General features: G+C 39.0%; 1 protein-coding gene and 1 long non-coding RNA gene across 3 annotated transcripts in view; both read left to right on the forward strand.

Moving 5' to 3' along the window:
• The first annotated feature begins 1,457 nt into the window (after positions 1–1,457).
• Positions 1,458–15,060, forward strand: part of LOC149270082 (FUN14 domain-containing protein 1) — a 47,300-nt gene continuing 33,697 nt past the window's right edge. Inside the window, exons 1-2 of one of the 2 annotated variants that reach the window (XM_089464216.1) lie at positions 1,458–1,658; positions 7,620–7,649. In XM_089464216.1, the coding sequence (XP_089320342.1) occupies positions 1,564–1,658; positions 7,620–7,649 (125 nt within the window). In that variant the 5' untranslated portion in view covers positions 1,458–1,563. The remainder of the gene's footprint in view (positions 1,659–7,619; positions 7,650–15,060) is intronic. The other variant, XM_089464217.1, reaches the window with a different exon arrangement.
• Positions 1,674–3,397, forward strand: LOC149270083 (uncharacterized). Its single transcript, XR_016269107.1, has 2 exons — positions 1,674–2,006; positions 3,111–3,397. It is a non-coding gene; the product is annotated as an uncharacterized LOC149270083 (long non-coding RNA).

The raw sequence follows: 15,060 nt of genomic DNA on the forward strand, positions 1-15,060 counted from the left end.
GGCGCACAAAGATTGAAATTTTTGTTCGCGACGATCCCAGCTTTTTCCTTTTGAACGAAGGGTATACCTAAATCATAAAAGCGTTTGTAAGGTTCATGCAAACAAAATGTAGCGTTTCGATGTATATTCGTGGGAAGGGTATAAAAGCGTTGATACGCATAAAGAATATGAATTCGCGACGGGCAAGCATACACACACTTGCAGTCTCTGGAAACATGTGTGAGCATTTGTGGCCTGTGTGCGTAACTCTTGCTGCCTGAGCAAATTGTAATGCCCAAAATTTACCGTTGATTGGCCTTTGAGGGAGCACATACATTTGCATACATATGTGTATGTATGAGATGGGATAATAATTGTCTGGCGATTCAGTAGTTTGTCAATTTTGTATTGTTTGAATTGTAGAGTGACTGCCAAATGAGCCTTTATGACTTAATCAGTAATTTCGACATGCGTATTTCATTTCAAGTTTTTATAGTCCACTAGCCAATATATTGTAAAGCATTTAATAAACATATAAGTGTACCCCGATAAAATTTTTTCGGTTGAAATTTGAATAAAATATTTAATTATAATTATATATATGTATATATATATGATTAGATAAATTAGTATATAAATGTACGTAAATATGTACATATACATTTGCGTGAAGTGGATATCCGTAACACCAACCAACCAGTTACTGATTAAGTCATAAAGGCTCATTTGGCAGTCACTCTACAATTCAAACAATACAAAATTGACAAACTACTGAATCGCCAGACAATTATTATCCCATCTCATACATACACATATGTATGCAAATGTATGTGCTCCCTCAAAGGCCAATCAACGGTAAATTTTGGGCATTACAATTTGCTCAGGCAGCAAGAGTTACGCACACAGGCCACAAATGCTCACACATGTTTCCAGAGACTGCAAGTGATGTGTATGCTTGCCCGTCGCGAATTCATATTCTTTATGCGTATCAACGCTTTTATACCCTTCCCACGAATATACATCGAAACGCTACATTTTGTTTGCATGAACCTTACAAACGCTTTTATGATTTAGGTATACCCTTCGTTCAAAAGGAAAAAGCTGGGATCGTCGCGAACAAAAATTTCAATCTTTGTGCGCCGCTGAGAGTGATGATTTCAGCGACCATAGAGAGCGAGAGAGAGGGACTGAGAGAGAGAGAGTAGGACAAATGGCACATAGATGTGCTTCATACATATTCACGACCATTTCGTCTGAGCGCTCACAGCGCACTGTTTTTGTCGTCCAATATTTTCACTGCTCGAACCTCCAGCGACCGAGCCGAGCAAATACGAAGTAAAGTGGTCGACCAACTTAACATTTTCTGCTGTAGAAAAATTTGTTCTACATGTCTAGTCTATGTGTTCTCTGGTCAGTGGTGTGTCTAGTTTATGTGTTCTCTGGTCAGTGTCTATATTCACACAATTCTCCGATAGATACAATGAAAGTGTCATCTCTAGAAATAAAAAGTACACGGTAGTTTTTAGCCTCTTTAACCAATAGAAAGTGTCATCACAAATAAATAGTAAGTAAATCTGTTTAGCTATGGAAGGCGCAAATAGGTTTATAAAAGGATTATTAGGCGATATAAGTAGTCGTTCAGCCTACTCACAGCTTTTTATTGGTGTAACTTCAGGATGGTACGTATTAAAATTTTAAGATTTTTAAAATATACATATATATACATGTTTAGCTTGAATTAAAAGCGGATAACAAATTAAAAATATACCTTCTTATGGTACATACAGTTTGACACGAAAGTGTTTTCACTTGGGAAAAAAATAGCAATTTTGTTCTTTGACATTAAAAAAAAACTACTAAATGTGATATTTCTAATTTTTTTTTAATTACATTATGTTTTTCAATTTGTTGTCTTACAAAAATAACTTTAAAAAAATTAAAAAACTATTAACATAGGCTTAAATAACAATAACAACATAAAAGATATTCAAATTCAACTGACACGAAAGTGTTTGCACAAAAATAAAGTATTCAAAATAAGGCACTATTAATTATATTAAGTATCAAAATTAGTATTTAGTATGACCCCCATTGGCTTCAATGACCGCTTCCAACCGTCTACTCATGGAATTGATTAGTTTTTGCACATATTCCACCGGTGTCTTCTCCCATTCCTCTAATATACAGGCTTTCAAATCGCTTTTGTTTGTTGGACGTCGCTTGGCTGTCCTTTTTTTGAGATCAGCCCACAGATTCTCTATGGGATTAAGGTCGGGACTTTGTGCAGGAGTATCCAACACCTTTGCACAATTGTAGAGAAGCCAGCACCTGACTATGTTAGCTTTGTGTTTGGGGTCATTATCTTGGTAAAACCTAAATGTTGGTTTACCATCCCTAAAAAATCCAAACTTGCGGGCACTGGACACTAGATTCGTGCGTAAAATCTCCAAATACTGTTTCGCATCCATTGTACTCTCGATAAAGCACAATTCTCCAACTCCTTTACTAGAAATACACCCCCAGACCATCACTGAAAGTTTTCCGAACTTAATAGTGGGAATTATATTTTTCCGTTCAAGGGCTTTCAACGGCTTTCTCCAAACACGGCTGGGTCCATCGTTGTAATACAACATCATCTTCGTCTCGTCACAAAATATGGTTTCATCCCAATATGAATCCACATGTCCCACATGCAACCTGGCGAATGTTAGACGTCTTTTCTCATGATTCGACGACAACAATGGTTTTTTTCCGCGCAACTCGGGATGCAAACTCGTTCCTTTTTAGGGCTCTGCGGACACTTTCGCGGGATATGTCAATACGACATTCTTCCTGCAGCTCCCTGGCAAGCGTTCTGGTCGAAATTGTTGGGTTATCATTAACTTTCCTGGCCAGAATACGCTCGGCCCTATCTGTTAACGCCCGAGGTCGTCCAGTTGAATGTCTTGGCTCCAGTGTTTCATTGTTTTCTGCGCGGCTTAAAATATTGTAAATGGTCCTCTTCGATATTATAAACATTTCTGATATCTCCGCCACTGATTTTCCTATGGAGTGGTTATAATAAACCAATTGAATCATGTCAAATGACAATCGCTTCCCTGGCATTCTTAATTTGTTTAAATTTTTTGAAGATTGAATCGATTCTTACAAAATATGACGAAATTGTTCAGAACATAGCATTAGCCACAGCTGTGCACATTGAAATCGCCGAAAACAACGGTAAATACGAATTTAGCAGTAAGAAGAAATAAAGAATAGCATGTGTGCAAACACTTTCGTGTCAGTTGAATTTGAATATCTTTTATGTTGTTATTGTTATTTAAGCCTATGTTTAAAGTTTTTTAATTTTTTTAAAGTTATTTTTGTAAGACAACAAATTGAAAAACATAATGTAATTAAAAAAAAATTAGAAATATCACATTTAGTAGTTTTTTTTTAATGTCAAAGAACAAAATTGCTATTTTTTTCCCAAGTGAAAACACTTTCGTGTCAAACTGTACATACATATGTACATACTTAAAAAATGCAATGAGACAAGAGATGACAACATAGAAAATGTTAGAGACTACGAGTATTAGAGTAAAATATTGAAAACAAGCCCACACAGGAATGAAAGAAACAAGCCCATTCATATGCATATAAGTACTTGATTCATTTACTATGTTCTTTACGTAATATCTCATAATCCACTTTTTTCGTTGGGACCAATAACACATATTACTGTATATCAATTTATGTACAGTCTGTCAAGAAACACTTTACACAGTGGAAAAAAACTCAATTTTTTTACTTTATGTGCAAAAATAAAGAGCTTTTGTTTAATTTGGCTAATTTTTTTTAATGGTTAACTGTTTAATAGATATTTATACCCTGAACCCATTTTCAATGGGAAATCAGGGTATAATGGTTTTGTTGAAATGTATGTAACAGGGAGAAGGAGGCGTGGCAGACCCCACAAAGTATATATATTCTTGATCAGGGTGACGAGCTGAGTTGATTTGGCCCTGTCCGTCTGTCTGTCCGTCTGTCCGTCTGTCCGTCTGTCCGTATGTATGAACGCGTCGATTTCAGAAGATATAAGAGCTAGAGACTTCAAATTTTTTTTAAAATGTCCGTAATTACAGCGCGCATATCAAGTTTATCATTAAAATTCGATAACTCATCCCGATCTTTTTTTATCGATAAAAAACCTTATCGAAAACCAGTTATAAAATTATATCTCCTACACCTTTATTGCTAGAGTCTCCAAATTTTTAATGTATGCTTATATGCAATTTATACAATTTCGGTTTTTGTTAAAATTTACCCCCCACCTCTAAATTCACCCCCTCACCCTCACTTTTGTAAAAAGCGTATTTCAAATACTAGAGACTTGTGCTTTGGCAATTACATGCATATCCATGTTATAATCATAATCTGAAAGTTTCATGAAGATCGTACGTCCATAAAAAAAGTTATTAAACAATTAAGTTCTCATAGTAAGCGCACACTGCAGCCCATGCGTGTTTATGCGTGGGTGCTTGTGTGTGTATGTGTTTGTGTATGTGTGTATATGTGTTTGTGTATGTGTGTGTGTGTATGTGTATGTATGCGTGTGTGTGTGTGTGTGTATGTGAGTCTGTATGCGTGTGTGTGTATGTATGCCTGTGTGTGCGTACGTGCCTGTGTGTGTGTGTGTGTGCGTGTTTCTTGTGTAAGCTGAAAGACGCGAAAAATTATTGAAAGATCTATTGCTCCAAGGGTTCAGGGGATCTCGTAGTCGAGCAGTCTCGACTAGAGCTTTCTTACTTGTTTTAAATTAAATTATAAAAAACAGAAACAACAAGTAAGAAAGCTCTAGTCGAGACTACTCGACTACGAGATCCCCTGAACCCTTGGAGTAATAGCTATTTCAATAATTTTTTGCGACTTTCAGCTTACACAGGAAACACGCACACACACACACACACACATACACACACGCACGCACGCACACACGGGCATACATACACACACATACATACACACACATACACACACACACATACACAAACAATTACATACATATACACACACAAGCATATACACTCATGGGCGGCAGTGAGCGCTTACTATGAGAACTTAATTGCTTAATAACTTTTTTTGTGGACGTACGATCTTCATGAAACTTTTAGATTATGATTATAACATGGATATGCATGTAATTGCTAAAGCACAAGTCTCTAGTATTTGAAATACGCTTTTTACAAAAGTGAGGGTGAGGGGGTGAATTTAAGGGTGGGGGGTTAATTTTAACAAAAACCGAAATTGTATAAATTGCATATAAGCATACATTAAAAATTTGGAGACTCTAGCAATAAAGGTGTACAAGATATAATTTTATAACTGGGTTTCGATAAGGTTTTTTATCGATAAAAAAAGATCGGAATGAGTTATCGAATTTTAATGATAAACTTGATATGCGCGCTGTAATTACGGACATTTTAAAAGAAATTTGAAGTCTCTAGCTCTTATATCTTCTGAAATCGACGCGTTCATACATACGGACAGACGGACAGACGGACGGACGGACAGACGGACAGACAGACGGACAGGGCCAAATCAACTCAGCTCGTCGCCCTGATCAAGAATATATATACTTTGTGGGGTCTGCCACGCCTCCTTCTCCCTGTTACATACATTTCAACAAAACCATTATACCCTGATTTCCCATTGAAAATGGGTTCAGGGTATAACAAGTAAGAAAGCTCTAGTCGAGACTGCTCGACTACGAGATCCCCTGAACCCTTGGAGCAATAGATATTTCAATAATTTTTCGCGACTTTTAGCTTACACAAGAAACACGCACACACACACACAGACAGGCACGTACGCACACACAGGCACACATACACACACACGCATACAGACACACATACACAAACACACACGCATACTCACACAAACGCATACACACACACATACACACACATACACAAACACATACACACACAAGCACCCACGCATAAACACGCATGGGCTGCAGTGTGCGCTTACTATGAGAACTTAATTGTTTAATAACTTTTTTTATGGACGTACGATCTTCATGAAACTTTCAGATTATGATTATAACATGAATATGCATGTAATTGCCAAAGCACGAGTCTCTAGTATTTGAAATACGCTTTTTACAAAAGTGAGGGTGAGGGGGTGAATTTAAGGGTGGGGGTAAATTTTAACAAAAACCGAAATTGTATAAATTGCATATAAGCATACATTAAACATTTGGAGACTCTAGCAATAAAGGTGTAGAAGATATAATTTTATAACTGGTTTTCGATAAGGTTTTTTATCGATAAAAAAAGATCGGGATGAGTTATCGATTTTTAATGATAAACTTGATATGCGCGCTGTAATTACGGACATTTTAAAAGAAATTTGAAGTCTCTAGCTCTTATATCTTCTGAAATCGACGCGTTCATACATACGGACAGACGGACAGACGGACAGACGGACGGACGGACAGACGGACAGACGGACAGACAGACGGACAGGGCCAAATCAACTCAGCTCGTCACCCTGATCAAGAATATATATACTTTATGGGGTCTGCCACGCCTCCTTCTCCCTGTTACATACATTTCAACAAAACCATTATACCCTGATTTCCCATTTTCAATGGGTTCAGGGTATAAAAACAATAAGGGTATAACTTAAAAAACAACAAAAACTTAGATTACTCATATTTGACACTGTCAAGAAACTCTTTACACATTTTGTTCTCTTCGTCTGTTTTGCTCTCATTCTAAGAAATAACGGTGATTTACCGTTAACTATGCTTTTAGAATTTCTGTATGAATCTCGATTTTTGTGTTTATTTTTCACTTTGTGCGAAATTTGGCTGAGTTCACATGCAAAAAGCAATTCAAATTTTGATTAATAATGCCTGGAAAGAGATTAAGTTTCGATGTTGTCCAATTGATCTTCTGGAATCGGCAGTTGGGCAAATCAGTTGCAGAATTAGTGGAAATGTTTTCCGTGTCGAGAAAAACAATATACAACGTTCTCAGTCGCGCGGAAAACGAGGGAAGATTTGAGGCAAAGGGTGTAGGTGGCCGAAAACGAAAGATGGCTGATCGGGCAAACCGCCTTATGATGCGAAAGATAAAAGCAAATCCCCAAATTTCGAGCAGAACTCTTGCCAAGGAGCTCAAAGAAGTGTGTGACATAGATGTGTCCCACGAAACGATACGTCAGGCCATTCTACGGCATGGGTATTCTTCGAAAATGGCACGTAAGAAGCCTTTGCTGTCGTCGACGAATGTGGAAAAGCGCTTCTTTTTTGCTCTTACTATGCTTAGGCACCCAGAGGACTATTGGAAGGACGTTAAATTTTGCGACGAGACCAAAATAATGTTGTATTACAACGAAGGTCCGCCAAAAGTATGGCGAAAAGTGGGTACAACTTACGATAAAGCGAATATCATTCCAACTGTCAAATTTGGAAAACTGTCGGTTATGGTTTGGGGCTGCATATCCAGCCAAGGAGTCGGTGAACTGGTATTTATTGAAAACACTATGAATGCCGAGCAATATCTTCAAATTTTGAAGGCAAATTTACGCCAAAGTGCAACCAAATTTGGCGTTATAACTGAAAATAGGCCAACTTTTAAATTTTACAGGACAACGATCCTAAACATAAGGAGTATAATGTACGAAATTGGCTCCTTTACAACTGTGGAAAGGTCTTGGATACACCACCCCAAAGCCCAGATCTCAACCCAATAGAACATGCATGGTCCTATTTAAAGAACAAGTAAGAAAGCTCTAGTCGAGACTGCTCGACTACGAGATCCCCTGAACCCTTGGAGCAATAGATATTTCAATAATTTTTCGCGTCTTTCAGCTTACACAAGAAACACGCACACACACACACAGGCATACATACACACACACGCATACAGACACACATACACACACACGCATACAGACACACATACACACACACACACACATACACACACACATACACAAACACATACACACACAAACACATACACACACAAGCACCCACGCATAAACGCATGGGCTGCAGTGTGCGCTTACTATGAGAACTTAATTGTTTAAGAACTTTTTTTATGGACGTACGATCTTCATGAAACTTTCAGATTATGATTATAACATGGATATGCATGTAATTGCCAAAGCACAAGTCTCTAGTATTTGAAATACGCTTTTTACAAAAGTGAGGGTGAGGGGGTGAATTTAAGGGTGAGGGGTAAATTTTAACAAAAACCGAAATTGTATAAATTGCATATAAGCATACATTAAAAATTTGGAGACTCTAGCAATAAAGGTGTAGAAGATATAATTTTATAACTGGTTTTCGATAAGGTTTTTTATCGATAAAAAAAATCGGGATGAGTTATCGAATTTTAATGATAAACTTGATATGCGCGCTGTAATTACGGACATTTAAAAAAAAAATTTGAAGTCTATAGCTCTTATATCTTCTGAAATCGACGCGTTCATACATACGGACAGACGGACAGACAGACGGACAGGGCCAAATCAACTCAGCTCGTCACCCTGATCGAGAATATATATACTTTGTGGGGTCTGCCACGCCTCCTTCTCCCTGTTACATACATTTCAACAAAACCATTATACCCTGATTTCCCATTGAAAATGGGTTCAGGGTATAAAAAGGTTGGAAAAAGGAATCCAACCAACCGTGGACAGCTAAAAGCTTTTGTAATGGAGGAGTGGCAGAAGATACCCCTGGAATATATCCAAAACTTGGTTAACTCGATGAAAAGAAGACTCCAAGATGTACATAATGCTGAAGGGGGCCATACTAAATATTAAGTTTTTTAAAAATTAGCTATAATTAGTATTACATTTTAAATTTAGTACAATATGTATGAAGTGTGAAAAGAGTTTCTTGACAGTGTCAAATATGAGTAATCTAAGTTTTTGTTGTTTTTTAAGTTATACCCTTATTGTTTTTGTTTCTGTTTTTTATAATTTAATTTAAAAATATCTATTAAACAGTTAACCATTAAAAAAAATTAGCCAAATTAAACAAAAACTCTTTATTTTTGCACATAAAGTAAACAAATTGAGTTTTTTCCACTGTGTAAAGTGTTTCTTGACAGACTGTATATACATACAGTTTGCCACTAAAGTCACTATACTTTTGTTATATTTTCGCGAATCACCCTGAAAGTTGGCCAAATTTTTGTCAAATTTAATAAATTTTATTGCAGTATTGTAAGCTAATTTATTTTCTTCTAAATTATAAAAGAAAAACATTTACTTTTAATTTTAGTTCCATAATATTACAGCAAATGTAAACATACCCAAATATTTGCGTCAACAAAAGTTTACGTACTCTTATTTACTTGCACTGTCTGGCGTCAGCGTTCTTCTTAGAAATAACGGGGGTTTTTCGAAAAATGTATGCAATAATGAGTAAATTCTTAATAGTTGGCGTGTTTTGCTTGAGCTGGACAAAATATTTGAGTTTTGCAGTAAAAATTCCACAAAAAGAGTTGTCGCTTGAAGATCGTAGAAGTCTACTATACAGACTGTCATTGGTAGATTCAAATATGAAGGGCGCATCAAAAACAACAAGAGATCTGGTCGGCCACCTGTACTATCCGATCGTGACAAGCGCACAATAAAGCATCTGGTGGACAAAGATCCTTTTTGTAGCGCAGTGCTGATTGCGTCAGAGCTGGGTCGAACAATTGACAAAATTTAACAAACAGGAGAAAGCGCTTAGAGTTTGCCAAAGCCTACGTGGACAAGCCAATGGACTTCTGGCGGAAGGTCATCTTCTCAGATGAGTCTAAAATATAAAGAGCAGCTAGAACACAAAAATAATGAAGTGAGTTAAAATATAATGAATGACTGATAAATAAGACCCCATTTAAATTTGTTGGATAACTTTACTGGTTTAGCATGAATACGGCTTTAAAATTGTATCATACCGCTGCACGAAATAAGCTGTGAGCCACTGTATAGTGATCTTCAATGGGAATTCAGGGTATAATGGTTTTGTTGAAATGTATGTAGCCAGAAGGCAAAAGGAGACGTGGCAGACCCCACAAGGTATATATATTCTTGATCAGTGCGACGAGTTGAGTCGATTTGGCCCTGTCCGTCTATCCGTATGTTTGAACGCGTCGATTTCCGAAGATGTGAGAGCTAGAGACTTGAATTTTTTTTTTAAATGACTGTATATACAGCGCGGATGTCGAGTATGCTTTTAAAATTCAATAAATCATCCCGTTGTGTTCTTATCGAATTATAACATTAAAGTTCAAGTCAGATGCCACTATAGCTCATTCTGAATGTTTTTTTAAATTTCTCAAATATTCAATATAATATGTAGGTCATATGCTGGAAGATTCATTAAATTCCGTTCAGTCAAAAAATAATAAAATATTTGGCCATTTAATAAAAGAATGTGCATCAGCTACAGCAGTATTGTGTGCACATATACATTCAAACTTCTAGAACATTCTTTGAATCACATCAGCTGTTAGTTTGGTTTAGTTTTCTGATATGCAAGAAATCATGTTAGTTGAAGAGCTAGAAAGCTGAAATTCGGTATGTAGGTCCGCGTCGACCACCCAAGATCACGTGCTATGGCGGATATATCTCCGCCAATTGGGGGCGTGGCAAATCAGATAAAATTGTATCTCAAAAGAGTTTTACATATAGAGCGTTGAAATTTTGCACATCAGCTAATGTTATGATTCTATAAAGTCTAAAAAGAAAATTATAAGTCTGTGCCCATTAGGGGCGTGACAAATCGGACCTGAAAATATAGTGATTTTTTAAATTCTGCTATATTTTGGACACTATTGATGCCAAAGATCTCAAATTTTGTGTATATACTCGGGCTGATCAGTCAAGCCCAAAAAGTTTTGTCGGATATATGTCCTCCCACAGGGGGCGTGGCAAACCGCAAAAGTTTATATCTCCTAAAGTTTAATAGCTAGAAGCTTCACATTTAAATAGTTAAGTTACCAGTAACCTCCTCTATTAATGACCTAAAATTAATTTTTATGTCTCTTTAGGGGTGTGGCATATCGAAAAATACACTGTAATTTTCACATTTTTTGAGGGCAAGCATTCAAAATTTGCAGTTAGGGTATCGTTATCACGTTCTAGGAACTGACCAAAAATTAGGTTTCTACGCCCAGTAGGGGCGTGGCAAATCGAAAATTGTATTTTCTCAGTATTAGAGCGAAGCTTAACTACTAAATTGTTGATGGGATGTGAATGAGTATTCCGCTGTCGGTAACGCCCGACTGCAATGTTCTTACTTGTTTTAATTGTTTCCAAATATTTTTATATTTTATTAACTGAGTTTTGTATTTCATTTATATTTTTAAATACATCGAAATTGAAATTTTAGCCATACTAAATGGGCATTTTTGTACCCTGAACCCATTTTCAATGGGAAATGGGTTTGTTGAAATCTATGTAACAGGCAGAAGGAGGCGTGGCAGACTCCACAAAGTATATATATTCTTGATCATGGTGACGAGCTGAGTCTATTTGGCCCTGTCCGTCCGTCTCTCCGTCTGTCCGTATGTATGAACCCGTCGATTTCAGAAGATGTAAGAGCTAGAGCCTTCAAATTTTTTGTAAATGCCCGTATTTACAGCGCGTATATCGAGTTTCTCATTAAAAATCGATAACTCATTCCGATCTTTTTTTTATCGATAAAAAACCTTATCGAAAACCAGTTAAAAATTAGTCTCCCAATTCTTAATATATGCTTATATGCAATTTCGGTTTTTGTTAAAATTTAGCCCCCACCACTATATCCACCCCCTCACCCACATAGTTGTAAAAGGCGTATTTCAAATACTAGATACTTATGCCTTGTAATCTGTAATCTCTAAGTTTCATGAAGAAAGAACATCCACAAGAAAATTTATTGAACACTTAGGTTCCTATAGAAAGCCAACACTGCAGCCAATGCGTGTTTATGCGTGCGTGCGTATTTCTGTGTGTGTGCGTGTGTGTGCGCATGTGTGTGAAATCAGGGTATGGGAAATCAGGGTATAATGGTTTTGTTGAAATGTATGTAACAGGCAGAAGGAGGCGTGGCAGACCCCACAAAGTATATATAGTCTTGATCAGGGCGACGAGCTGAGTTGATTTGGCCCTGTCCGTCTTTCTGTCCGTCTGTCCGTATGTATGAACGCGTCGATTTCAGAAGATATAAGAGCTAGAGACTTCAAATTTTTTTTAAAATGTCCGTAATTACAGCGCGCATATCAAGTTCATCATTAAAAATCGATAACTCATCCCGATCTTTTTTTTATCGATAAAAAACCTTATCGAAAACCAGTTATAAAATTATATCTTCTACACCTTTATTGCTAGAGTCTCCAAATTTTTAATGTATGTTTGCTTATATGCAATTTATACAATTTCAGTTTTTGTTAAAATTTACCCCCCACCCTTAAATTCACCCCCTCACCATCACTTTTGTAAAAAGCGTATTTCAAATACTAGAGATCGTACGTCCACAAAAAAAGTTATTAAGCAATTAAGTTCTCATAGTAAGCGCTCACTGCCGCCCATGCGTGTTTATGCTTGTGTGTGTATATGTATGTAAATGTTTGTGTATGTGTGTGTATGTGTGTGTGTGTATGTGTATGTGTGTCTGTGTATGCGTTTGTGTGTGTATGCGTGTGTGTGTGTGTATGTGAGTCTGTATGCGTGTGTGTGTATGTATGCCTGTGTGTGCGTACGTGCCTGTGTGTGTGTGTGCGTGTTTCTTGTGTAAGCTGAAAGACGCGAAAAATTATTGAAATATCTATTGCTCCAAGGGTTCAGGGGATCTCGTTTTCGAGTAGTCTCGACTAGAGCTTTCTTACTTGTTTTATATTCGTTTATTGACAATCTTTATAACATAAGTTGCAAGTTGCGTGGTGGCTAGGATAGTGCGCGATGCTTGCGGGACGGCCGTAAAGCATTGCTTCGCAAGCACTGTGCGCTACTTAAGCCTGGGACAGCTCGTCTTCTCAATCGCTCGACTCTGCGGAGCTCCATCATCACTGTGGCTGCGAAGGTGCTTGTTAGTTCCCAAGCTTCCTCCGATTCCAGCATGGCGTTGACAATGTTGTCCGCTCTGATGGAGCGGCCCACTGCATCTTCCAGACGTCGCCTCTCCTCCAGGAACCGTCCACATTCGAAAAGAATGTGGTTGGCGTCTTCCACATGCCCTCGCTCGCACCAGGGGCACTCGTCAGTTTCCTCATGGCCAAAGCGCTTTAAATAGCTCCGAAAGCATCCATGTCCAGAGAGGATCTGCGTAAGGTAGAAGTTAACCTCGCCATGTTTGCGGTTAACCCATGGTTCAAGCTCCGGGATGAGCTTGTGCGTCCACCGCCCTTTAGCTGAGCTATTCCACCTTCTTTGCCATCGTGCGATGCTGTTCGCCCTGATAGCGTTGAGTCGCGCAGGCGCGTTCGAATTCCGCTCCACGGCTTCGGCGACCAAGTACTCCAATGGTACCATGCCGGCTATGACGAGCGCCGCGTCATCGGAGATAGTCCTGAAAGCGCACCTGACTCCGATTGCGCTCAGTCTGTAGATCGCGCAAATGCCTCGGCTGTAGCTCGGCGTTGCCATTGCTCTTGCCCATATTGGCGCAGCATAGAGGATGACAGACCTAATGGCGCTCATTAGAAAAGACGTCGTTGCTGGGGACCTACCCCGTGTGTTAGGCATAATTCTTGAGAGAGCTCTACAAGAATCAGCTGCCTTTTTATGCACATATTCTAAGTGCTCGCGGAAAGTTAATCTTGTGTCTAACATGACGCCAAGATATTTAATCGCCCTCTTTGACGCAATGGTGACGCTGCCTATCTTTATATTGGCAGTTTCCACTCTTTTGCGACTGCTGACTAGTACAACTTCGGTCTTGTGTGCCGCAAGCTCGAGCCCAGCTTCTGTCAACCAGCTTCGTATGCGATTGATACTTTCGCTGCACATATCCTCTGTATCTTTGAGCTCCTTCCCTATGGCTACGACAGCTACATCATCAGCAAAGCCAATGGTGTGCGCGCCTGCTGGTAGTTCCAAGCGCAGTACGCCGTCGCACATGATATTCGGGGATTCTTTACGTCCAGGGTCGCAATAATGCAGTATTGCTTCGTCCCATGCTTCCATCTTGTGCCATGGATGGCGGAAGTGGCCAGACCAACTTTGTTTAGCGCTTCCGTTGTTGACCGGGCCTTCCGGAATCCAAATTGATTTGGTGACAGGCCTCCGGCGCTAGTAATCGCAGTCTCCAGTCTAGAGCAGATCAATTTCTCAAACATCTTTCCCATGGTGTCTAAGAGACAGATCGGTCTGTATGAAGATGGCTCATCTGGTGGTTTGCCAGCCTTGGGTAGGAACACCAGGTTCTGGGCTTTCCATTTTGCCGGGAACGTCTCTTGAATTAGACATTTGTTAAATAATTCAGCGAACGTACTAGGGTGCAAGGCGAGGGCTAGCTTTAGCGCACGATTTGGGATCCCGTCCGGCCCTGGAGCAGAGTTGGTTCTAAGACCCCGGAGAGTTACTATGATTTCTTCCTCTGTGACTAAAACAATTTCAGTGCTCGTTGAGCCCTGATCAGCAGACTCGGACCCAGGGGCGTGAATGGAGCTTAAACGTTCTGGAAAGAGCGTTTCCACAATCGATTTAAGCTCCAGACGATCCGTCGGCTGCACCTGTTTACCTGCGTATAGTCTTTTAACTACTATCTTATATACCCTGCCCCAAGGGTCATATTCGGCTGAGTCGCACAACTGTAAAAAACATTCTCTTTTGCTTGCCCGAATGGCCTTCTTCAGCTGTCTTCTAGCTGCCTGGTAAGCTAACTGTTTCTCAAAAAACGTTGACCTACCGCGAGCCCGTTGGTAGCTTCTTCTCGCCTGGATGCATTTGCGTCGAATGTCACCTATTTGTGCATTCCACCAATACGTAGGCTCTTGTTGTCGCGTGAACTGCTTGCGGCGTAACATGCTGCTATTGCAGGCACTCTGAATTTGGGCCACCATTTGGCATGCTCTGGCCTCAGCATTACCAATTGTGCCCAGA

This window comes from Drosophila arizonae, chromosome 3, assembly GCF_054131065.1.
Source record: "Drosophila arizonae isolate 15081-1271.41 chromosome 3, UAZ_ARI_1.0, whole genome shotgun sequence".
In the NCBI taxonomy this organism is placed as follows: domain Eukaryota; kingdom Metazoa; phylum Arthropoda; class Insecta; order Diptera; family Drosophilidae; genus Drosophila; species Drosophila arizonae.